The sequence below is a fragment of the Ovis canadensis genome, chromosome 24 (genome assembly GCF_042477335.2).
Source record: "Ovis canadensis isolate MfBH-ARS-UI-01 breed Bighorn chromosome 24, ARS-UI_OviCan_v2, whole genome shotgun sequence".
Taxonomy (NCBI): domain Eukaryota; kingdom Metazoa; phylum Chordata; class Mammalia; order Artiodactyla; family Bovidae; genus Ovis; species Ovis canadensis.
In genome coordinates, this window is record NC_091268.1 from 49,702,918 (window position 1) to 49,728,282 (window position 25,365).

General features: G+C 59.9%; 1 protein-coding gene across 2 annotated transcripts; it reads left to right on the top strand.

The window, feature by feature from the left end:
* The first annotated feature begins 1,868 nt into the window (after positions 1-1,868).
* Positions 1,869-24,704, top strand: LOC138429774 (ras GTPase-activating protein 4). Of its 2 annotated transcripts, XM_069571500.1 has the most exons (21): positions 1,869-2,136; positions 6,962-7,018; positions 8,531-8,644; positions 9,129-9,190; positions 10,282-10,411; positions 12,246-12,327; positions 12,971-13,102; positions 13,328-13,419; positions 14,710-14,827; positions 15,067-15,217; positions 15,541-15,605; positions 15,917-16,029; positions 16,284-16,476; positions 16,706-16,843; positions 17,920-18,064; positions 18,244-18,413; positions 18,885-19,022; positions 20,218-20,353; positions 21,873-21,993; positions 23,904-23,968; positions 24,067-24,704. In XM_069571500.1, the coding sequence occupies exons 1-21, from the start codon at positions 2,072-2,074 to the stop codon at positions 24,186-24,188; spliced, it is 2,409 nt and encodes an 802-aa protein (XP_069427601.1). In that variant the 5' UTR covers positions 1,869-2,071; the 3' UTR covers positions 24,189-24,704. The 2 variants fall into 2 exon arrangements, with proteins under 2 accessions (XP_069427601.1, XP_069427602.1); XM_069571501.1 differs by lacking the exons at positions 1,869-2,136; positions 6,962-7,018; positions 8,531-8,644; positions 9,129-9,190; positions 10,282-10,411 and adding an exon at positions 11,623-11,822.
* The last annotated feature ends 661 nt before the right edge of the window (positions 24,705-25,365 follow it).

The window sequence follows — 25,365 nt, forward strand, 5'->3', positions numbered from 1 at the left end:
GGAATGATGCTAAAGCTGAAACTCCAGTACTCTGGCCATCTCATGCGAAGAGCTGACTCATTGGAAAAGACTGTGATGCTGGGAGGGATTGGGGGCAGGAGGAGAAGGGGACGACAAAGGATGTGATGGCTGGATGGCATTATCGACTCGATGGACGTGAGTTTCAGTGAACTCCGGGAGTTGGTGATGGACAGGGAGGCCTGGTGTGCTGCGATTCATGGGGTCGCAAAGAGTCAGACGCGACTGAGCGACTGAACTGAACTGAACTGATAATGGCCTTGATAAACTACCTGATAAAACAACCCTAGGTACCCTGAGAAACCATCCTGTTCCATGTGTGAGCCATGCAATTGTTTGGTGAAAGCAAATGATGGTGACACCCTGCTCATCCACTGACAGGGGACATTGAAGACGTGATGGATGGACCTCCACGTGAAGGAAAACTGGGTAAGCGGCCAAGAGAACAAGGATGCTTTTTGTGTACAGATATGCATGGCTCCCTGAGACAGAATAAGTGAAACTCTCAGAGTAAGCACTAAGCTATTATTTGTGTATAAAAAGGAAAACAAAATAAATGTCTGCTGATGCACTGTAGGCAGAGACTGAGTCCAGAAGGACGGACAAGGTGTCAGGACTAGTGGGTGCCTCGGGGGAAGGAATCTGTGTGGCTGGGAGAGAAGAGACTGACTTTTCTCTGAAGGTACTGTAAACCTTCAAAGCCTTCTGAGTTTGGTAAAGCATGCGTGTAAGTGTATAAATAACAAAACAGGAAAATACAAAATGTACCAGAAAATAGAACCTGCTGGGCACCCCATACCTAGTGTGTCCTTTTGGTAGGTGCTTTTGGTAGGTGTCAGTGCTCCCTCTTTGCAGGTGATGGAATGAAACCAGCTCAGAGAGGTCTAGGAAGCCATCCAGCATCACCCAGCAAGGGAGTGGTGGGACTGGGGTGAGGACCCAAGTCTGCAGTCATGCTTGGGGTAATACCCCTCCCACCTACCCACACCCCCACCCCTGAGTGAGCTGCCAGAGCCAGTTGCCACTGTGCCAGACCTGGACTGTGACTTCTAGATTTGGGAAGGGGCACACTGAGTCTCAGAGAAGGATCCTGCTGGCCTGGAAAGGTCCCCCAGTCAGGCCCGAAGTTCTGGGGAGGCCTAGCCTAGCCCCACCAGGGGCCAATTGTGTGACCTTCCAGCACATAATTTTTCCTCTGTGAACCTGACCGATTCCTCCAGTCTCTCACTCCGGGCATGTAAAAGGCGAAAATGAGATGACAACTGAGGAAGCCCCCTTCTCCCAAGTAGGTTCCCCCAAATAATCCGGCTCTTTCAGACTAATCCCCACACCTCTGGATCCCCGGGACATTTGAGTTGCCCCGCTTCACCTCCTTCTGGGTCCCCGAGAGTCTAACACCAACACACCTGTTGTTTGCTAAATTCATCCAGTTGTTTATTCGTTCAACTTACACCTTTGCAGGGGCCTCCCCAAGTCAGCCCCCGGGGACCAGTGCTGTCCTCCTCGCTCGATCCCACCGGCGCATCCCCGCGCTTGCTCACGCCTCCCAGCTCACACTCGGGCCCACACCCTTGAACGCCTGGGTACAGACACTCGGATCACGCCCGTGGCCCATGCGAGTCCTGGCGTACGTCACCTGCGGCCTCGGGTCCCCACTTGCCTAGTGGGGCGCCCCTGGCCCCTCCGCTTCCCCCGCCACCACCAGCGAGCCGGGACCAACCATCGCCGCCCCCGCCCGGAGCAGGCCCCGCCCGCACACCGCTTCAGGTGCCCAATGAACGCCTCGGCTTGGGCCGGCCCCGCCCACCCGGGGGAGCCCCGGCCGCCGATTGGTCCGTCCCGGCGCTGTGTCCCCGCACGTGGGGCGGGGGCGGCGGGGGGTGAACGAAGTGGACGAGATTCCCCCGCCCCCGCGTTTACCTCCCCCACCCCGCGGGGCCCGCCCCCCTCCTGCGCCCAGTCCAGCGCTCTCTCCCCCGCCCGCCTGCCTGCCGCTGCACTGGAACCTGGCGTCCGGCTCCCCTGGCTGAGGACCCCGCGTCGCGGACCCGCGATGGCTAAGCGCAGCTCGCTGTCCATCCGCATCGTGGAGGGGAAGAACCTGCCCGCCAAGGACATGTGAGCAAGCCTGGGGATGGGAACCCGAACTGTCCAGGAGGGGTGCTGCCCCTTATGCCCGCCTCACCTTCCTGGGGTCTACACGGCCCGGCCACAAGTAGAGCAGTGGTGGCGAGGGTGTGGCGAGTGCGGCTGCGGTGGGAGACAGGCAGGGAAATAGGGACAGTGAGATTTGCTTGGAACACCGGACAGGGGATGACAGGGAAGGGCCCGGGACTGGGGAGGGGGCGGGGGGGGTCTATAAGGGGCCTTCAGTGAAGGAAGACGGAGGCTTACAAGCGGGAGGGGCTTCGATAGAACTGGAGCGGGCGTGGGGGAGACAGAAAAGGAGTTGTCTCTGTGCACTGCGGGGGGTGTGGCTGGAGGGGGTGGAGGGCCCTCCTAAAAACGAAGGGTCTTCCTCAGGAGTTCTGGAACACTTAGTTCCTGGCAGTATGCACCCTGCACCCGAAATGCCCTGGGGCTTCCTGCTGTGCCTTTGAAAAGGGAAGGAAGAGCAGCCCTGTTGGTCTAGAGGCAGGATCTGTGGAGGATGGGGTGTCCTGGGAGTCGCTGTTCTTGTGTCCTCAGCTTTGCCTGAGGAGCAGCCTTTAACCCTTAAAACCACCCAGCAAGGCCGCTGTCACTGATCCATTTTACGGATGGGAAAACGGAGGCTCCGAGAACAGGGAGATGCTGGCCCCAGGTGGAAGAGCAAGGTCTTAATCCTAGGGCTCCTCACAAGCACTGACATCTAGGACCTTCCCTGGTCCCTGGCCAGATTTGAGGTTTCCAAAGCACACCCCCCTCCCCTTCTCCCCACCTCCACCCTTCTCGGTAGGTGCCAGAGCTGAGCTGTCTGATCCCATTGCCGCCTCCCTCCTATGAGCCTTGGGCGGCTCATTGTCCACTAAATCTCAGTTTCCCCGCCGTAAACTGGAGGTGGAAATCCCTCTCGGTGGAGGGTGATGGAAAGTATGAAGCCTGAGGGCCTGGCTGCCTGGAGGAGGGGCGGGGGCGGGGGCGGGGAGCCCGGAGGCAGCCTAGGGTCCAAAGTCTGCTGGCTGGCAGCTTCCCCACCCCTGGGCTCCTCAGCGGGTGCCGGGATGCCGAGGGGGGGCGGACTCGGGAGTGGGGCGCAGGAGGAGGGGTCTCAGGCACCTCCCTCGCGAGCCCAGTGGTCCCCGGGAGTTTCCCAGCGCGCTCAGCGCCACCAGCAGTTCCAGTTCAAGGCCCCCTGGGCCTGAGGAGGCCAGGCTCAGCAGTTGTCATGGCGATGGGTGAGGGAGGGTGCTGGGCTGTGTCAAGGTGGGTTTCGCTGCGTGAGGGGAGGGGAGGGGAGGGGAGCTGGAGCTGGGAATGTGGTCTCTCGGGTGGGGAGGCAGATGAGCTCTGAGAAGGGTCTCGGTCTCCAGGCCCAGCCTCCAAGCACCCCCCGCCCCCCGACCCCCTGCTGGCACCGGTATCTAGGTCAGCTTGGCCTCCTCCGGCTGGTGGCGGCTGGGAGGTGCAGCCCCTCCGTCTGTCGCCTCCCTCCCCATCCCCACAGCGCTGGCCCTAGTGCCTGACTCCAGGCTCTTAGCAGCCAAGGGCAGTGAAACTGCACTCTGCCCACCCTGATGCCTGGTTCCCCAGCCCTGCCTCTCCGCAGGTGAGAGACTCCTCAGTGGGTGCCTCCATCCCCAGGGGAGGGGTCACCAAGTTCTGTGGGTTCTGCCTCCAGAATCTCTTTTCTTGCCTCCTGTGTACTCCCCTCCCCTCCCCTCCTTTGGTCTGTCTTCGCCATAGTGGCTGGTATAGGCAGCTCTGACTCATCAAGCATTTCTTAGATCCAGCTGTGAACCTGCGCCACCTCAGGCCCTCACATCTGGGCTGTTGGCCTTCACTGCCCTGCTCTCGCACATGTGTGAGTCTTCCGCCTTCAAGCACTTCCCTTCATGGGCCGCTAGAAAACTCCTATGCATCCTTCAGGACCCTTTCCAAACTTCTGCTTCCCTCCAGAGCTTTCCCTGGTGCCCTTGGGCAGGGTTCCTTGCCCTGTAGCACTTTGGGTCAGCTGGAGTTAGGATGAAGCCCTTGGTACCAGCTGCTCCTTTGTGGGCTGCCCCTGCCACATGATTCTGAGCACAGGAACCATGACTCATTCGTCTCGGCATTCTCGGCGCCCTCAGGGACACCTGCTCCACGGTAGAGGAGATTCTGATGTGTTGAGGACCTTTCCCATGCAGTCCTCTTTGTTCATTCGCCAAGTCGTGTCCAGCTCTTTGCAACCCCATGGACTGCAGCACGCCAGGCTTCCCTGTCCTTCACTGTCTCCCAGAGTTTGCTCAGATTCACGTCCATTGAGTCACTGATGGCATCCAACCATCTCATCCTCTGCTGCCTGCTTCTCCTCTTGCCCTCAACCTTTCCCAGCATCAGGGTCTTTTCCAATGAGTCGTCTCATATCTGCCTTATACAGCTGATCACTGGAAAAGGCCCTGATGCTGGGAAAGATTGAGGGCAAGAGGAGAAGGGGATGAAGAAGATGAGATGTTCGGATGGCATCACTGACTCAATAGACATGAATTTGAGCAAACTCTGGGAGGTGGTGAAGGACAGGGAAGCCTGGCGTGCTGCCATTCATGGGGTCACAAAGAGTCAGACACAAATGAGCGACCGAACACTGCTCCAACAAATGCTACAACAAACGTTTGTAGATGGGGAAACTGAGGCTTAGGATGTGAAAGTCTTTTGCCAGGGCCACACAGCCTGTAGGGAGAGACGTCAGGAGTCAGATCCACTCTTCTGCTGATAGACCAAGCATCCTGTCTGGACCCAGGCTGCAAGCTTGCTGTGGGGCTCAGTGAGGACCCAGCCTTGCAAATGCCATGCAAAGCATTTGGGCATGGCAGGGGTTCAGAAATCTCAGGAGGCCCTCCCTGAGTGCTGGAGGCAGGAGTGATGGTGGTGAGCCTGCACCCTTGGGCCTCATGAGCCCCAAGCCTGACTCACGAGCAACATCCCTTCCAGCTAGCACTTGGATGCCTCTGAGGACAGGGAGCTCGCCTTCATTCTTGGTGATCCACCTTGACTGAGACAGTTCGGAGGAGGGGTGGTCATCACACAGTGGCCACCCGCCTCTCTGCCACTTCCACTCGTGGGTTTTTAGTCCTCTTAAGGGCACAGGGCCCAGCGGTGCTCCCTGAACAGATTCCAGAGCCTGCTTGGTTCTGTCCTGCTTCTTCCCCATCCTCCGGTGCCTGGGCCAGCCAGAGAGGAGCTGAGTCTCATGGTGACCGGTGACCCGCTGGCTCCCTTGCCCAGCGGCCCTGGGGACGGTCCCGGGGCTATTTCAGGATTTGCCCTGATCCTCCCCCTTCTACAGCCTGGAAACTGCCAAGGCCCTAAATATAGAGGCCCTGCAAGGAGCCAGGCTGGGCCAGCAGCAGCAGTGAGTGGTTTGGGGAAGAAGTGGGAAGGGGCCCAGCCCAAGGGCCTCGTGAGGGCAGAGAGCACAAGTCCCAACAGCTGGTCAGGGACCACCAGTGCGCTCAGGTCCGTAAAAGCCTACTCTTTTTTTTTTTTTTTTTAACAAAAATATTTACTTATTTATTTGGCTGCATCGTCTTGATTGCAGCACATGGGATCTTCTCTAGCTGCAGTGCATGGACTCCCGTTGTGGCTGGAGGGCTCAGGAGTTGCCTTGCTGGGGCTTAGTTGCTGCAAGGCAAGTGGAATCTTAGTTTCCCAACCAGGGGGCAGGGCTCTTGAACAATGGGAGAGGGTTACAAAGGGAAGATCAGAGAGTTCCGGGCTGTGCTAACAGTTACTAAACACAGTCTGTGGGCTGGCCCTCACATCAGGTCAGCCACCCTGTGAGCTGGTGTTACAGATCCCAGTCTACGGGGAGGAGGGACTGAGTCTTGGGAGACATTTCCCATCGGTATCAGGAGAACCTTTGTCTCCAGTAGCTTCCTCTGCAGGAGGATCCCCTTTTGTGTAGGGAAGCTGGGCTTGGAATTCCCCAACCTCCAACATGCAAATCCAACGTCTTCCATTTTATGAGTTGCAGACCTGGAGGGCACTTCTGGAGAAAGTTCACTCCCGCTTCTTGCTCAGGAGAGACCCTGGGCCTGGCCAGGGCTGCCCTCAACCCCACGGATCCCCCGCCAACAGAGACGGGAGGAACCAAGCCATCTTGGCTTGCCTTCCGTATTTATTCTTTCCCAGATGGCTGGGAGCTTGAGGCTAATGGCTGTCCATTCATTCATTCATTCCTCTCAACACTCCCGGGGACGCAGTCTTGTGCCAAGCCCTGTCAACACAGAAGTGGTCCCTACTCTCGGGTTATAGTCAGGCAGAGGAGGCAGTTGGTGACAGTACCTCACTAGCAGTGCTGGGATGGGAGGGGAGACCTTACTCCCAGCCTCTGGGACAGGTGTGGGCTCTCAGAGGAGGGGAGCTGGGAAGGGGTCTTGGGAGGAGTGGGAAGGCAGTCCAGGCAGAAGGAACAGCAGGAACCAAGGCTCAGAGGAGAGACTGACGTGGTGGAGGGGCTTTTGTGACTGTTGTTTCTGTCCTCCCCTGGACGAGGCAGGGTTTGGGGGCTGTGGGAGCCGGCAGGAAGGAGAAGAGACCTGTCCTGAGCTGGAGAAGCAGTGGCTGGGGAGCCTTGGTGCAGGTTCCTGCCTTTGCCTCACCAGCCTCCTCCCAGACCAGGAGTGGGGGCACACTTTTCAGCCTGAGGCGTCTTTGGGTCCCAGCCTAGGACCTGGTGCCTCAGCCTGGACTGCCCTTTCTCCTGGGGTGGGAGGAGGGGTGCCCATGGCCCGCCGCCCCCATCAGTCCCTCCCGTCTCTTGCAGCACCGGCAGCAGCGACCCCTACTGCATTGTGAAGGTGGACAACGAGCCCATCATCAGGTACCGCCCCCGCCCTGCCAGCCCCGTCCAGCCCTCCTGCCCTGCCCCCCAACTCCCACATCTAAGGGCGTGTGAAATTTGCATGGAGATGGCCAGGGCTTGGAGCTTCTGATTTCTTGGTGCCCATTAGGTCCTGACAGCCTGCTGGGAGGTGAGAAAAGACCGACTAGCCTTGCTAATTACTGGCCTTAACGCCCATAGAAGGATTATCTACGGTGCGCTGGGCTCTCAGCCAAGGGCCTCCCACCCACTCTGTTCCTCCTGACAACTTTACAACCGGCCAAAGGGCCAGAGGATAATGGCTGGTAACCACAGCTGTCACTCAGGAAGGATGGACTCTGCCAGGCCCTATGCTAAACCTTTTGCAGCCTGTTTAATACTTACCATGAGCTCCATACAACAGCATCACATCCCATTAAAAAAAAAGCTAACTTGCCCAGAATGGTCACTTTCCCTGTGCTATATCCCTTTCCCCGTGGGCCCCATGATGCTGGGCAGGGTCTTTGCTGTCTGGTATCCTCTCCCGCGAAGGCCTTTGCCTCCAAAGTTCATGGCCAGAGCTGCTCCACCCTTCTGCCCACTGGGGTGCCCACTGCTAATCAATAGCCAAGGCGGTTACCTCAGCCCCACAGTGCTTCCCACCTGCAAACAGCATGCCTTTTTCCAGGCTTTCTCCAGAGAATGGACACTGGGGGATGGGGGGAGCAGGGTGGGGAGATGCCTGACTGCTCGGGTTGTCTCAAGGACAGACAGGGAAATCAAGGCCCCAGAGTTCAAGTGGCCTGTCCAAGAAGTGGTTGGGGTGAAGGTGATCCCCTGAGCCTTCATCAAGGTCCTTGGAGGGTTTCAGCTTACCCTGCTGAGCCCTAGGAGTTTTGCGGGGTTTATTTTGGTCACACCGCACAGCATGTGGGATCTTAGTTCTGCGACCAGGGATGGAGCTCACCACGCCCCCCTGCAGTGGGAGCACAGAGTCTTAGCCGCTGGACCACCAGGAAAGTGTCTGCAGCCCTGTGAGTCGAGGGTTCTGCCCTGGGATGAACCAGAGCTGGCTCTGTGGGGCAGGCTCCAGTCCTTGGCTCTCAGGTTCCCCCCAAGGAGGACCGTCTGTCCCCAGAGTCAGGTTGGCCATCCCCCTGCCTCCACCCTCAGCGAGCGAGTCTCTTCAGCATCAGGAGCCAGGGGAGGCTGGGAAGCTAGGCTTCCAGTCCTGGCTCTGCCATTGTCCTGCTGTGTGACCTGAGGCCAGAGACTGCCAACTCTGGCCTCAGTTTCCCCAAATGGAAAATGGCCTGATAGATGCAGCCAGTGCCCCAGCCAGGGCAGAAAGCACGGCCAGGAGGGGATGATGGGCGGCGGACGATGGAGGGACAGGGAGAATCATTACTCAGCAGAGCAGTCGTTCCGGGAAATGGAGGGGGATGTAGGGACGGGTGGGCTCCAGCCCCGCAGCGCCCACCGCCTTGTCCCAGCCAGGGGTCTGTGGGCGGTGCTGAGGGTCATCTCCTGCAGGACTGCCACTGTGTGGAAGACCCTCTGCCCCTTCTGGGGTGAGGAGTACGAGGTGCACCTGCCGCCCACCTTCCACTCGGTGGCCTTCTACGTCATGGATGAGGATGCTCTCAGGTGGGCACAACCCCGCTCCCCATCTGGGGCCTGGACCCCGCCCCCCGTCCCTCTCTGGGACTGTGGGTCACTTTGCCTCTTCTTTACAGCCTGGAAGGAGGGGGAGCCCAGGGGACCTGCAGGGCGCAGGGCTTGGATGTGTGCAGCATCTGTGTCCGTGTGTGTGGATTCGCTATGCTCACACCCCATTACGCGTGCATGTGTGTGCTGGGCTGTGTGTGCATGGGGGTGTGAGCTTGGACACAGGCACCCGGAGAGAAGAGCTGGGCGTGTAGGTAGGCACACGCATAAGTCCACGTGCAGACACATGCCCCCGAGAGGGTCTGCCAGAGGGTCACGGGCCCTGCTCCATGCAGGCTCCTGTAAGTGACCGCAGTGTCAGCCTCCCCGCTCCCGAGAGGGGCCCTGAAGGGGGTGGGGTGTGTTGGGGGTCTCCGGTTCTGCACCAGCCCTGCCCAGCTCGGGCTCCCTCTCCACCCTCCAGCCGGGATGATGTCATCGGGAAGGTCTGCCTTACAAGGGACACGCTGGCCGCTCACCCTAAGGGTAAGACCCCAGGAGGGAGGCCACGCCAGCTTCTCGTCCCCTGCCTTCCCCTACACTGGTCTGCCCAGTCCCCGGCCCATCCCCTGATCTGAGACCTTCCTCTGGGATCTTTCAGTCTCCTGTGCTCAGGAAAGCCATCACGGCCCTCCCCCGAAGGGCCCGTGGCCCTCTCTGTCGCCTGTTCCCCGGCCTCTGCCCTGTAGCTGGGACCACATCCCCCCGGGGCGATGAGGGGCTGCTAGTGAGATCTGAGACCTCTGCACACAGAGGAAGGGGCCTCTTTATGTTCCACTGTCGAGGGGTGGGGTTCCCTCCTCCCAGTCTGGCTGTCTGTGTACCCCACCAGGTCTCCTCAGCCTGGTCCCCAGTGTCCTCAGTCGAGGGGGTTGGCCTGGGGCAAGGCGTGGCTAGAGAGCCCCTGGAGGATTGGGGGACACTGACATTGTTTGGAGGGGTCAGCCCTGCCCCATTCTGGCCGTGTGACCCGGTGCCGCCTCCTCCGGGCTGAGTCACCATCTGCTGGTGGAGGTTCAGACCAGGAGCTCAGAGGTGCTTCAGGCTCTGCTGGCCTGAGCCCCCGTGACTCCCGAGGGGCCTCCCCGGCACACACCTGCTCCCATCCCTGACGCTGGGGCGGGCCTGGTTGCAGGGATGGCCAATGCTGACTCACGGGGCCTCTTGGCCCCTGCCAGGCCTGAGGCCTCTCCTGCTTGTGGCCCCAGCTGGCCGCTCAGGGGCCAGTGGCCCCCGTGATGCCATCCCCTTGTCGCACCCCCATCTGTCGCATCCTCCTCCCGGCAGCCCACTCTCCCCGTCTCTTAAGATGGGGAAACTGAGGCAGAGAGGCCTGTCCCAGGATGGGGCAAGGCCAGGGCCACCAGATGCAGCTTGGGACCATGCTGGACTTGGACTTTGACCCCACCACTGTTCAGCTCCTGACCCTCGGTGTCCCCGCTTGCCACTGGCGGCAGCAGCCCTGGCCTCCCGGGAGCTTGAGAGGTCCTCGAGGCGATCAGGCAGGGGCCTGGGGTGTTTGGGTGGGGCCGCTGTGGGAGAAGGGCCAGGCCCCTGGCTGAGCTGCGGCCCCTTAGGTTTCAGCGGGTGGGCCCACCTGACCGAGGTCGACCCCGATGAGGAGGTACAGGGCGAGATCCACCTGCGGCTGGAGGTGGTTCCGGGGACCCGCGCCTGCAGGCTGCGCTGCTCTGTGCTGGAGGCCAGGTGAGCCATGGGGAGCTGGGCAGGGGGCCCCCCGGAACTAGAGAAGCCCGCTATGGTGCTAGGCCTCCTCTCCCTGATGCCACCAGGCTTCCTCCCTGGATGGCGGGCTCTGGGGGGAGCCTGGGGACGTGAAGACGCTGCCACGGTGACCCCGTGGGAGGCTGTCTCTCTTAGGGGCAAGGATGCTGGTCTGATGCTAGACTTCCAGGCATCCTCGAGCTGTGGGGGGTGAAGGGGGAGGGGACCCTGCTCCCCGATCGTCCAGCCCCAGTGCCAGGACTGGGCTTCCCCTGGGTTTAACTTCATTGTCAACTTGGCCTGACTTGTGGGGTTGGCGGGGAGCCCTTGGTAGGGTAGGGTAGGGTAGTGGGGGCGGTGAAAGGAGTTGCTGTAAATCTCCAGAGGAAGGGGTGGGGTTCTCCCCGGAGGGAGAGTGACTCGGATGGGAAGCTGGGGCTGTCACCTGTGCCAGGGAACCCCCCGCCTCCACCAGGGTATTTTTAGCTGCAGGCTCCACTCCCGTCGGGGCCTGAGTGTGAGTCACACACACTCTGTGAGAAGCACCTTCCTTTCTGGCTCCAACCCACCTCCACCGGGTCCTTGCCTGCCTCCAGGGTGGGAGTGGGGGCGGCCTGTGGAGGGACCCACCAGCTGGCTGGCACCTGTGGAGTCCCCGCGGGGTGGCTGGTCGCTCTGGAGGAAAGCCTGCCTCCTGAACATGAGGCCTGTGGCTCTGCTGGGCTTTATTTTGCGTCCTGGGGCTGGGACATGCACAGCCAGCTCCAGGGAAAATGGCTGGACTTGGGCAGACTTACAGTCAGTCCCCTCGCACCCTGTCATCCTCACAGACCGTCCACCCCTCTGCCCACTCACTTCTTCCGTCCTCAGCCTCGCCCAGGCCAGGCTGTGTGTAACCTGAGTGCTCACACGCTCACATGCACGCTCACACACATGCACACGACTTGGCCGCCTCTTAGGAAGTGACGGGGTTGGGGGCAAAGGGGCAACAGCGGTCAGTTAGACGCCCCTTTGGTGTGTGAGGGGACTTGTCCCCTGCTGTCCTCGGCTCTTGGCCCCTTAGGGAGCTGCCTTTCTTGCAGAGGCAGGAAGAACATTTTCTCCTCCTGTTTCTGGGCAGATTCTCAAGGCCACGCTCTGGAATTTTAATAGGCAGTTCTGAGGAGGAAAGAGAAGCAGTCATAAGAGGCGTAAACTGGAAAAGACAGAAAAGAGCAGAAAATTCTATTTCCGGGGAAGGGAAGGCAGAGGGGGTTCGTGATTCTTCCAAAGAGGGTGCTAAGCCGGGGGAGCCGTGGCCAGATTTGGTCCTGGTGAAGGACCAGCTGCAGGGAGAGGGCAGGATGGTGGTGGGGGTTGCTCCCCAAGGCCCCCCCCGCCCAAGTAGGAGGAGGTAGGCATTCTAGGAGCCCGTTACCTCCATTCAAGGGATTGTCTTCTCCACTTTCTTGATGAGGAAACCGAGGCTCAAAGAGGTGAGCCTTGCCTTGGGAACGGAGGGCAGTGAGATGTGCCCTTGGGCCGGGCTATTCCGGGCCGCACTTGCCTCGCGTCCCTGCCACCCAAGGAGGCGCAACAGCTGGCTGGAGACAGAAGGGGCCTTGGAGGACCCTTAGCCTGGTGTGGGGAACACGGGGGAGGGTCCATGGGGTGAACGCAGTGGGAGTCAGGGTCTAGAAAACGGAGAGATACTGTCCGCAGCCTCCCAGCTTGCGCCCAGGCCTTTCCAGCCTGGTGTAGGGTCACCCCACAGTGGGGCAGGGGGTGTCCACCTGGGTGAGACTGGGTGACAAGTGGGTGCTCTGGTCCCTTGCAGGGACCTCGCCCCCAAGGACCGGAATGGTGCCTCTGACCCCTTCGTCCGAGTGCGATACAACGGCCGCACGCAGGAGACCTCGGTGAGGACGCTGGGGGGCCGGGAGCTGGCCGGGGGCTCTGGGACCTGCCCAGGCCCTCACGGCCTCATCCTCTATCACCATCACCGGGGAGGTCAGCTGAGGTCTGTGGTCTCTCAGAGGAGGCTCGGGGAAGCAGGGTGGCCTCTCCCAGCGTGCATGGTGGGTCCACCTTTCTGGTGCCAGCTTCTGCGGTCTCTGCTGCCTTTTCGCCCCTGGCCTGGGTGTGCTGCGACAGTCTGCCCACCTAGGGGTTAATCTGCCAAGTCCAACCCCTGCCCAGACTGCTTTTTTCTCAACTCTGGGAAACAGCCGGCAGGGGCGGGGTGGACTTGCCCCTGGTGGGGAGGGCGTCGAGACCTGGGTTCTCAGGGCAGCCTGCTACCATTTTGCTGTGTGGCCTTGGACTAGTGTCTTACCCCTTCTGGGCCTCGATTTCCCCACTTGAGAAGTGAGTAGGGATTTGGACACGGAATCGTTACCTCTGCTATCTTGGGGCCTCTGTGCGGACAAGGAGAGGTTGTTGCCTCAGAGCCCCTGCAGGGAACCCAAGGGAGATGTGTGGGGGGGCCCTGCGCTCGGGTGGCCCCGGGGAGACTGGTGGAGTCAGCCCGCCTCCAGTGATCAGGGATTTCTTTTGGGGCAGATTGTGAAAAAGTCATGCTACCCACGTTGGAACGAGACATTTGAGTTCGAGCTGGAGGAAGGGGCGGCGGAGGCGCTGTGTGTGGAGGCCTGGGACTGGGACCTTGTCAGCCGCAATGACTTCCTGGGCAAAGTGAGTGCCCTGCCCCTTCAGGCCACCCCTGCCGGCCTCCGTTCCGGCTGTCCCATCCCACAGCCGGGCACTCAGGAGGCCTGGGATCCCCCGGGTGCTCAGGGACCCTCAGCAGGTACCCCCTCTCCAAAGAACAGTGGTTGGCAAGGAAGAGAAACAAGGATCCCAGCATTGGGTCGTCCCCACCTCTCCCCCGCCAACAACCACGGCCTGTCCCGCTCCCAGGTGGTGGTCAATGTGCAGAGACTGTGGGCAGCCCAGCGGGAGGAGGGCTGGTTCCGGCTGCAGCCTGACCAGTCCAAGAGCCGGCGGGAAGAGTGAGTGCTTGGGGCTTGGCCGCAGGGGTGGCGGGTCTGGGCCCTGGGAGGCTGAGCCTCGGCTCCAGCAGGCAGGCAGGTGTGCCGGCTGGGGGTGAGTGATCGGCCCCTGTTTTCCTGTGCCCTTGTCCACCAGGCTAGCATCTTCTCCTCTTTCCCTTCTGACAGTCCTGGGCTCAGCCCTGACCTCAGAGCTCCAAGGCAGTACGAACCTCCTGCTTTCCGTCTTCTGGCAGATTCTAGAACAAGCCTTCAGATACTTTCCCTTTAAGGGTGTCTCTGCAGACCCTAGACCAGAGTTCAAGTCTCCAGAGCTCTGAGTCAGTGTCCCTGAGCCGTAGCTCTCACTCTCCCCCCAGTTTTCCAGGAATGGGGTTGCCAGATAAAATACAGGATGTTTGGTAAAGCTGAATTTGGGATAAACCTTGAACTGATTTTTTAGTGTGTGTCCATGAAGTGTATGAGACAAACATATTTAAGATACTCAGTGTGACTGAGTGCCTTGTATTTTTATTTTGGTGAATCTGGCAACCGTATAAGGAAGCTCTCTGGCCCCCTTGCCCTCTACTCAGCCCGGAAGTGGAGGAACAGCAGTGTCCCCACCTCAAATGGTTCAGCTCTGTGAGTCCACAGGAGGTCCCAGAGCCCCGTCCCTACACATACACCCTCATCAGGACAGGGGTTGGGTGGACCACTGTGTCCAACTCCAAGACATTTCCATAGAACCAGCCACGGCAGTCTTGTCACTCGTCACTTAGCCGGGCTGTCGTGCAGGTAGTGGGGGTGGGGGGCCTTAGGGTCTATCAAGCCTTGGTCAGCAGCCTCCCCAGGAGGGGTCAGAACAGGGGAGCTTGGAAGTTAGGTCTAATGTGGCAAGTTGCTTACCTAGTCTGAGCCTCAGTTTCCCCTGGCAGGTTGTCATGAAGCTTGGGGATTTGCTTCCTGTGTAAAATATACACATGGGAGCTGTTCTCTGGGAGTTGACAAACTCAAGGCCGGGGAGCCTAGCAGGCCCACATGGGTGAAGCCTGGGGTCCTCAGGAGTCTCGAGGTCCCTAGGGAGCTAGGTCTTGAAGACGGATGGAGCTCCCCTGAGGATGGAGGGAGCAAGGGCTTTCCAAACAGAACAGCTGGGGCAGAGAATGGGAGGTGGAGGAGACGATGTGAGGAGACCTTGGTGGAGGGCCGGCTGGCTCAGAGGGATGGCAGGGAAGACAGAGGCAGTGGGGAAGGGGCTGGCCCCGGGCGGCCTGGGTCCCTGGTGGAGAGGTCACGGGCTGCCCGTTCCAGGGGCCACCTGGGCTCCTTGCAGCTGGAGGTGAGGCTGCGGGACGAGACGGTGCTGCCATCCAGCTGCTACCAGCCCCTGGTGCAGCTGTTGTGCCGAGAGGTGAAGCTGGGCCACCAGGTGAGAAGCCCCCGGGGGAAGGCGGGAGACTCAGGGACCGTGGGTGTGTCTTTCCTGTCCTTCTAAACACGCTCTGAAGAGCGAAGATCTGAGCCGTCAGAACCAGCCAGTGCCCAGGACCCCTCCGTCCCTTGGGACAGTGGGCCGCCTTCTCCGTGGTCCTTTGCGGTCCTCAGAGGGAAGGGTTGGGGTTCCCCTGTGTGTCCTGCAGCCCCGCCTCTCCTCGCCGCCCCCTGCAGGGCCCAGGGCAGCTGATCTCACTCATTGAGGAGACGACCAGCACGGAGTGCCGCCAGGAAGTGGCCACCACCCTGCTCAAGCTCTTCTTGGGGCAAGGACTGGCCAAAGACTTCCTGGACCTGCTCTTTCAGCTGGAGCTGAGCCGCACCTGTGAGGCCTGGGAGGGAGTGGCCTGTTAGGGCACCAGGTTGGGGTGGAGGGCCGGGAGCCTAGGACTCCAGGGATGCTCGGAGGTGAGAAATCCCAGAGTCCTCCTGCAGGAGGCCAATGGGTCCAGTTAAGGAGGGAGATGGGTCAGATTCAGAAGTAAAGGAAAAAGCAAAAGGCAGAGATGGGGTGCTGAGTTGACAGGTGGCCAGGAGGCTCTTTACTGAGTGGTTAGCAAGGAGCCCCTAGTCCTAAGCTCCTCCATCCTCTTCCCCAAAGCCTTGTCACTCTCTCAACTCCCTGCCCACGGGAACCTCTGCTTATAGGTGAGGCGAACACCCTGTTCCGGAGCAATTCTCTGGCCTCCAAATCCATGGAGTCTTTTCTGAAGGTGAGGCTGCATGGTGTATTGTCTTTGTTTTATAGAGGAGACAGATCCTAGAGGCGGAGAGACAGAGCTGCGCCTTAAACTTGGCTCATCTGCCTCCTGTCCGGGGCCCTTTAAGGCTGAGAATTCCGTCCACTCATTCATTCATTCATTCATGTGGCTGCAGTTTGTTGAGCAGCTTTTCCCTGTGTGCGCCAGGTTCTACCCTGGGTGGCTACAGCAGGCAGATGGTAGCTGGGAGGCCAGCTGCGGGGAGAGAGGGCCGGTAGCCGAAGGTGGGAGGCGGGACCAACGCTGCTCGCGGTGGCCCCCAGGTGGCAGGGATGCGGTATCTGCACGGAGTCCTGGGCCCCATCATTGACAGGGTATTTGAGGAGAAGAAGTACGTGGAGCTGGATCCCAGCAAGGTGGAGGTCAAGGATGTAGGGTGAGGCCAGGGGTGACCCCTGAGGGCGGGGTGGGGGACGGACAGGGGGACGGGTCAGGCCCTTTGGGAAAGTGTGCGTGTGTTTCTTTCTGCCTGAGTCGGCCTTTCGTCTGCTCTGCCCACTTGTGCGTTGACTGTGTCCCTGTCTTGGCTGATGTCTTTCTACACCTGTGTCTCCGGGCGCCCCTGTCGGAGTCGTGGGTGCAGGCGCTGACCTCGATCTTTCGGCGGGTCCGCCCCCGGGGCCCACTCAGGTGCTCTGGACTGCACCGCCCTCAGACCGAGGCCGAGGTGCTGGAGCAGAGCGCGCAGACGCTGCGCGCCCACCTGGGGGCGCTGCTGAGCGCACTCAGCCGCTCGGTTCGCGCGTGCCCCGCCGTGGTCCGGGCCACCTTCCGCCAGCTCTTCCGGCGCGTGCGCGAGCGCTTCCCCAGCGCCCAGGACGAGGTGCGCCCTCTGTCGGTGGGGCTAGACGGAGGGGAGAAAGTGGCGGGAAAAGAAGGGGTGGGTGTCTCAGGGCCTGGTAGGAAGGGGCCTGATTGATGTTAGAAGCCCAGGCTGGGGCTGAGCTCAGGAAGGTCACGGGAGCGAGGGAGAGAGTCCCAGAGGGAAGGGAGATGTCAAAAGAGCCCAGGCCTCGCAGAGTCCAGCCCCCCACTCTCTCACGCCCTTCCAGAACGTGCCCTTCATCGCCGTCACCAGCTTCCTGTGCCTGCGCTTCGTCTCTCCTGCCATCCTGGCGCCCAAGCTCTTCCACCTGCGAGAGCGGCACGCGGACGCCCGCACCAGCCGCACCCTGCTCCTGCTGGCCAAGGTCCGGGGCTGCGGATCCTGGCGGAAGATGCCCAGCTGGGTGCTTGAGTGGGGCCCTTGCTATGTTACCCATTGTGTTTCACATCGGCTCCAGGAACGCCTTGTGGCAGGCCGCCGGTGCCCTCCTGTGGCACGGCACTTCATAGTTTTCAAAGCTTTCTCATGGTCGCCCAGTCTCATGATTAAGGGAACAAGTCCGCGAGCTGGAGGGTGCCCAAGGCCTGGTTGCAGCACATGTTGGGAGAACAGGGACCTTCTAACTCCCAGATCTACTGACTCCCAGGCTGCCCTTATCTCCCTGGCACCAGGCTGGGGTCAGGGTACCTGGTGGAGCAGAGTCTGCTGTGAAATCCACGGGTCAATAGACTGGCCCCAAGTAGTCCCTAACTATGGACTTCTCTGGTGGCTCAGATGGTAAAGCGTCTTGCCTACAATGCGGGAGACCCGGATTCTGTCCCTGGGTTGGGAAGATAGCCTGGAGAAGGAAATGGCAACCCACTCCAGTACTCTTGCCTGGAAAATCCCATGGAAACAGGAGTCTGGTGGGCTACAGTCCATGGGGTCGCAGAGTCGGACACGACTGAGCAACTTCACTTTCACTTTCAGTCCCAACTATAAGTTCCCTAAAGACTCTTGCCTGGAAAATCCCATGGACGGAGGAGCCTGGTAGGCTGCAGTCCGTGGGGTCGCTAAGAGTCGGACGTGACTAAGCGACTTTATTTTCCCTTTTCCTTTCGTGCATTGGAGAAAGAAAGGGCAACCCACTCCAGAGTTCTTGCTTGGAGAATCCCAGGGACAGAGGAGCCTGGTGGGCTGCTGTCTGTGGGGTCGCACAGAGTCGGACACGCTGAAGCGACTTAGCAGCAGCAGTAGCAGCAAAGACGGCAAACTGTGACCCGCCCCGCCCCGGTCCCCAGTGGGATAGAGTGGGCCCTTGAGCAGAGCTTGGGTCGCCCCTGCCTCCATTTCTACTGTGGGAGTAGCACAGACAGGGTGCAGGTGGGGGGTGGTGGGAGCAGCCGTCGCCGGGCGTCTGACTCTAGCAGAGTCTGGCCTTTCCTGCTGTCGAACCCCTAGGCGGTCCAGAACGTGGGCAACATGGACACGCCAGCTTCCAGGGCTAAGGAGACTTGGATGGAACCGCTGCAGCCCACAGTGCGCCAGGGCGTGGCCCAGCTGAAGGACTTCATCACCAAACTGGTGGACATCCAGGAGAAAGACGGTGAGCACTTCAGGGCGCGGCCCCGCCCCTGCCCCGCCCACCTCAGTGCCTCTCGCTGCTCCACCCACAGCCTGATGTTGAAGTTTGCTCCGCCCCCGGCCCCGCCCCCGCCCCCCCCCCCCCCCCCCCGCCTTCCCCCGCCAAGGGCTCACGTGTTGCCTTCCCTCTCTGGCCCACAGAGCTGGACCTGCAGCGGGCCCTGAGCTTGCAGGCACCCCCGGTGAAGGAGGGGCCGCTCTTCATCCATAGGACCAAGGGCAAAGGCCCCCTCACATCTTCCTCCTTTAAGAAGCTCCACTTCTCCCTCACCACGGAGGCCCTCAGCTTTGCCAAGACCCCCAGCTCCAAGGTGGGTAAGGGCGGCAGAGGGTAAGAGGGGCTCTGAGGGGTTGGAACACCCTGGAGGCACCTGTCCCTTCCTCTTGGCCCATCTCAGGGACCACCGGGGTTGGAGAAGAAAGCCAGGCAGGGGCCAGCTCCTGGTGGCAGCCACAGGGTGACTTAAGACCCAAAAGGAAGAAGGTCCTCTTTCTAGGGGATTCTGGGGTGGGCAGCAGCTGCAGTGTCTGGCCCTGGCTTCTTGGTCGGGGTGTGAGCGAGGTGGGGCACTGAGGCATGCTCAGGCCCCCAAGAGGCCAGGTTGAGTGAGCTTGTACTCTGTCCTGGCTGAGGTCACTCTCAGAGCAGGCTCCTGGGAGGATGAGTCCTCTGGATCCCCGGTGCCAACCCCTGGTGCTGCAGAAGGGGAGACTGAGGCCCAGAAATAGGAAGGGGAGTGACCTCGGCCTGAGCCTCCCTTCCCCTGTCCCCATCCCCCTAGAAAAGCACCCTCATCAAGCTCGCCAACATCCGGGCAGCAGAGAAGGTGGAGGAGAAGAGCTTCGGCAGCTCCCACGTCATGCAGGCTATCTACACGGATGACTCGGGCAGGCTCCAGACTGCCTACCTGCAGTGCAAGGTGTGGGCCATGCGGAGGGGGGCCCACGGCCAGTGGGGGTCCTGTGGGAAACTCTCCCCACCCTGGGTGGGCTGGAGTGAAGGTTGAATGAGCTTCCGACCGCCTGTCGCTGCATCAGGCACAGCATGGGTGTGAAAGCTGATGTGAGTGCCGTGGGTGTGTCTCTCGGGGTCTGGGTGCCTGGGAGGCCATGCCCATGTCTGTGTGGCCCTGTCTTGGCACCCACACATAGGTCCTAGGTCTCAGGGTGGTCCAGTGCGTAGATGAGTGTGTCCCTGTGTCTTGAATCTTCACATTGTATATATTTGTTGGAACTTGTCTTAAGTTGGTGTCTGTGTGTTTCTGTGTGTGTGTGTACATATGTTTCCACACATAACAATCGTTTATGCAAGTGTGTGGCTGTGGGTCATTCTCTCAGATCTCCTTCTCCTCTTCACGTATTAACCCATTCACTTACCCATTCATTCATCTAAAAAATATTCATTGAATCCTTTCTAGGTTCCGGGCACTAATCTAAGTGATGGGGGTACTGCGGCAGACAGAACAGAGTCCTTGCCTTCATGGGCTTCCATCACGGGGAAGGAGATAAATCCATAAATAAATATTTTAAATGTCAGTGAAAATATTTGACATTATTTTAACGTCAGCGCTTTGTTGACATTGGCAATGGAGACTGAGAGAGAGGGGACAGAGTGGGGTGCGGCAGGGAGGGGAGCTCAGGGAGGGCCTCTGACGGCAGCATTTGAGCAGGGACATTGAACAAGGGGGATGGAGAAGTGGGAGGAGACGTGCTTTGTTCCCCAGAGTGACTGTCTTGGATGCAGGGATGGGAGGTCACAGACCCATCTGATGGGGCCCAACCCCCAAGGACTCCCTGATGGGTCAGAGTCTAGAGCCCCAGGGGAGAAATGGTGACAGCAAAGCCAGCACACATGACTGGCGGGTTTGGGACTGCCCAGGGGCTTGGCCGAGGGGGCCAGTGGGGCTGACATGCAGCCTTCGCTCCCTCACCAGGCCATGTGCTGGGTGTGGGCTGCCTGCATCTGGAGAAAGGGCAGCTTTTTCTAATTCCCCCAAAGCTGCTGAGCCAACTCTCAAGACTATGTAGTCCTGAGAGGCAGGGCAGCTTCAAGGATGGAGGGCTTCCTGGAGGCGGTGACCTCTCATCATGGCCCCTCCCCCTCATCCCCTGCAGTGTGTGAATGAGCTGAACCAGTGGCTGTCTGCTCTGCGGAAGGTCTGCATCAACAACACCGGCCTGCTGGGCTCCTACCACCCTGGCGTCTTCCGTGGGGACAAATGGAGCTGCTGCCACCAGAGGGACAAGACAGGTGGGATGCAGGCCAGAAAGCCACAGTGCTGAGTCTGTCCCCCATAGGCCTCAGGCCCCTGCCTAGGACATGGGGCTCTGGAGCCCCACCTTGGTGGCCAGCTGGGAGCCACCTGGGCACCTGTGGGCACTCCTGAGGCCAGCCAGGCCATGCAGGTGCTCTGGGCAGAAAGGGTCCCGTGATCTGGTGGTTTGAGAACTGCCACTTGGTGTGTACAAAGCCTGTGGGTGCCTGAGAGACCCTGGAGGAGGCCAGAGTTAGCATCCCATATCTGCTGCCATCTAGTCCAGCTCTTTCCAAACTCCTTTCCCAGGGAAGCCTTTTTCAGCCCAATGAAAGAGCTTCTTGCAGAACCAGGGTTCTGAGGAACATGCCTTAGGGATTCCTTGCTAAAGAGGACTGAAGAGAGCTCCTGAATTTGCATATTGCCACACTGGCAGCCCGATACTGGAGCTGTGAGTTGGGGGTACCCTGGGCCTTGGACCCTAGAGGGATGGCAGAGAGAAGCTTCTAGAACTTTCAGTGATGATGGAAATGGTGTGTATCTGTATGGCCCAACACTGTGTGTGTGCCAGCTGTGGACATGCAGTTGTTGAGCACTTGTGATGCGGTGAGTATAGCCAAGGAGCTGAGTTTTGAATTTATATTAATTTCAATTCATTTTTATATGAATGGTCTCACGTGGCTAGTGGCTATCTTCTTGGACAGCAAAGTTCTTGAAGATTCCAGATCTTCCTGCATTATCTGTATCTGCTTTACAGAATTCTTGCTCCCCAGTCACAGAGGACACAGCACTTTGAGCAACCCCCTGCCTGCAGGCCGGGCCAAGCCTTGAGCCCCGTAGCTCGGCGTGGTCCAGGCCCTGGGAAGATGGCCCACTCACTCATGCTCAGCCCTGGCTCTGACAGGGAGCAAGGGCAGCTTGTTACGAGCATGTCCCTGGGTGATGGGCCTGGCCTGCAGCCTCCGGCTATAACGTGGCGAGAACCCTTGTCATTGGCGCAGCAGGGCTCCCCAGGGTGCTACGAGGCAGGGCCTGATAGCCGCATACTGTAGAAGGGGAGACAGAGTCTTGGCGAGGGCGGGTGTCTGTGCCAAGGTCGTGAAGCCAGCACATGGCAGAGCCAGCTCATTCCAAGGCACAACCCTCCTGGCTCCTCTCACCATAACCTTATGGTTCCTGGCTGCTCCCAGCTTCCTTCTAGGCAGGAATCTTCCAGAAAGTGGTCCAGCACCCTAGGTTGTATCCTGCATAACTTCCACATCCTGCGGTTATGTCAGTTACCGCTCAGGAGCTGAACAGGAGGGAGATGAGGGGCTGCCCCCTGAAGTGTGGGTGCCACCGACAGGCCCTGGGCCAGACCTCCCAGGCTATGCCCCCAGCCCAGCCCCGCACCGGGGGGCCCCTGAGTCCACCCCTTGCCCTCTCTAGGCCTCAGTTTCCCCATCTGCATTCCAGGAAGTCAGATGTGAAAGCTCACAGTGCCTGCCCACCACTCTGTCCCCTCTCTGCCCCCAGATCTGGGCTGCAACAAGACACGGTCCTGGGTGACCCTGCAGGAGTGGAATGACCCTCTCGACCACGACCTGGAGGCTCAGCTCATCTACAGGCACCTCCTGGGTGTGGAGGCTGCACTGAGGTGAGGAGGCCCATTCGGGGGCAGTGAGGCCCATGCGGCAGAGCCTGGGCAGCCCCCGGGGATGTGCTGGGGGGCTGGGGGTGGCCAGAGCCAGGATCGGGCTCAGGGCTTCTCCATGGTGGCTGTTCTCTTCCTTCCTAATCCAGCCCCCACACCTTCCTGGCTAGGGCACCCACAGCTGGGGAGGGCAGGGTGCCTGGATCTCTGCAGCACGAGGCTGGCTCTATTTTGGATGAAGGTGCCAAGGGCTGTGGAAGCCCAGGGTCAGGCTGTGGTTGATTCCTGCCCTGATTGACCCTGCCCCCTCATCTGCCCAGTACTTCCGTGGGGCCCTCGGAGCACCGGGACTGCCCTCAGCAAACTCATTCAATTCAGTGGTTCTCAGCCCTGGCTCTGGCTTATTTCAGTTTTATTTCTGTACTTTATTTTTTAAAATATCTTTCGCTGTGCTGGGTCTTCATTGCCTTGCAGGCTTTTCTCTGGTTGCAGTGAGTGGGGGCTGTGCTCTAACTGCATCACGAGGGCTTCTCATTGCGGAGGCTTCTCTTGTTGCGGAGCACAGACCCTAGGGCATCTAGGCTTCAGTAGTTTTGGCTCCCAGGCTCTAGAGCAGAGGCTCAAGAGTTGCGGCACGTGGACTTAGTTACTCCGAGGCATGTGCGACCAGGGATCGAACCCATGTCTTCTGCTTTGGCAGGAGGATTACTTACCCCTGAGCCACCAGGGAAGCCCCTGGCTCCAGCTTAGAAAACATGGGGTGCTTTTTAAAAACCACTTTTTGCAGCTACTGAAACAGGTGGATTCTTATCATTCCCCCATTTAAGCCAGGAAGCAACAGAGAGCGCAAAGATTTGAACCCAACCTACCTGGGGCTCAGGTGAGACCAGTGCCCAGGCTCTTAACCAGCACAGCCTGCCTTGAGAGCCTCCCCACCTCCAGAGCCTCTGACCAGCCCTGGCCCATTCCATCCTGCTGCCCAGAACTTCTGCCCCACCAGGAACTGCAGCCTCTGGCCCGATCACCTGTCCACGGCCCCCTGCTGCACTGGTTTCCTACAGCTGCTGAGGCAGATTATCATACATTTGTTTGCTTAAACAGCACAGATTTCTCTTTTTCTAGTAAATGTTGAAGAAGCAAATGAACAGAGGAGTTAGGGACCAGACTGACCCCCCGGGGTCACCTGAGGCACCTGAGATGGGCGACCTTGTTAGACCTCAGCAGAGGGACACGCCTCTCCCAGAATAGATCCAGGAGACAGTCAAAGGGCTGAGCCCATAGAATTCCTCAATACAGGCACAAGGTCTGCACGAAGGCTGCTCGCCTTCCCTCTGTGTAAGCGCACAGAGGATTGTACTTGAGCGGCCCGGGGTGCCGTTGGTGAACGCGTCAGGAGCCACGCTTGAAACAGCACTCTCAGGACTTCCCTGGTGGGCTAGCGGTTAAGACCCCGTGCTTCCAATGCAGGGGGTGCAGGTTGACCCTAGGTCTGGGAACTAGGATCCCACATGCTGTGCAATGTGGCCAGAAAAAAAAAATCACTGTCTCCTATTCCCAAAAGAAAGAAACTCATTCCGTGGTCAGTTAACACTAGGGGATGTTCAGGCTCCGCTTGGCCCTCTTCCCAAGGGCCCTCCAAAACAGGAGTGACACGGTTCAACCTTGGTTTCCAGACTGCCTTTGCCAGGGTGGTGGGGGGTGAGGGGTGAGGGGGGACCAAGGGAGGGGGCTGGAAGCGAGGACGAGGGCGGTGAGTGGGGGCCAGCTGAGACCTGGGCCCATATCTCTGCCTGTAGATTGGAAAAGTTAGGCCCCTGCCCCCAGGACCCCCTCCAGCTCAGGAGTCCCAGCTGGGGTCACCCTGGGTCCCGTGGGGACATGGGAGCCTCACAGCCTGTCCTCTCTCCCCACAGGGAGAAACACCGACAGTTGAGCACGGGCCCAGAGGCAAGCCGCGGGCCAACGGGCCGTGGGGAAGGTAGGTGCTACCCACCCCAGCCCCCTTTCAGGCATTGTGGGTGGGGCCTCCCTCCCTGGGGGGGGCCCTCTCTTCTCTGACCCCGCATCTGCCTCCAGCCCCTGGGGACCCACTGGCCGAGCTGTTCCAGGTGCTCGGGGACCTCCAGGAGGCCCACAGGTCCAGCCCAGCCGGCTCGCCGCCCTCGGAGCCGAGCCGCATCCTGGAGCTGCAGACGTGAGGTGCCCCACAGGTTGCGCTGTGCCCCGCCAAGTGCTGGGAGACCCCCGCGCACTCTCAGTGTTTTGCCTCACTCCCTCTTACTGGGGTGCAGGGCCCAGGTCCCTCCTGGGCTGGGGGTGCCAGGGGTCTGGGGGCTCCGGAGTCCAGGGCTGACAAGGCTTTGGCCAGTCATCGCCCGCCTGATGTCTCCAGGGAGCTTCAGTTGCTCTCGCTCTTCTGTAAGGCCGGGCTGCTCCCCGTCGCCATCTCTACCACATGCCCCAGGCTGCGCCGGGGCCCTCCTCTCCTGCCCAGGGCAGAGCCAGCCAGAAGCCACCCTTTACGGTGGCCCACTCCCAGATGGACTGACACTTCTCAGATCCAGAGAGGCAGGAGGGAGCGCAGAGCCCAGGAGACCAGGCCTGGACCTCAGCACCCGCTTTGCTCCCAGCCGCCACCCCACCCGCTCCTGGGCTGTGCCCCCCGGGAGAGCATCGAGGTGCTTGTTGCCGACAATAAACCTGTTGCGACTGCGGAGGCTCTGGGGTCTCGTGATGGGGGTCGGCTGCTGGCGGGGATGGCCGAGCACTGGGCGCCAGCATAGACTCTGTGTAACCCCATTGCCTCTTCTCTGCGGCCCCCCATCCTGAGGACTTCTTTCTCCTCCCACCTACTGTCCCCACCACACCCCTCGGTCCCACCCATCCATCCCACAGGCTGTGAGCCTGACATGTCTCACCAGCTGCCCCTCCTTGCGGCCCCCAAACAGGCCCTTCAAGCGGGCCTGCAAGAGGAAGCTGGTCAGAACCTCAAGCTGTTACATAGCCTGGCCCTGCCAGTGTCCCTTATGCCAACCCCTCATCCCAAGCAGGACTTCCTTGCATCACCTCCCTGCCCTCCTCCCAGTCCCTCCCTAGGTACACAGAAACCTTCCACGTAATTAACAAGACAGAGAAGGGACACGGTCTTCCAGCATGTTCTTAAAGGTCTCGTTCAACCAAGCTTAGGGCCTCCCCTGTGAGCCCAGACCTGGGACAGTTCCCAAGGGCCCGGGTCACAGGCAGGACCCTTGACCCAGCTGACTAGCCAGGCTCTGGGGCAGGACCATCTGGGTTCTTTGAGCAGTGGCCCAGAAGCAAAGAGGTGATGTAGGTACAAGGGGCTGCCCCCTCCCCTCAACCCTGTGGCTTTTGAGG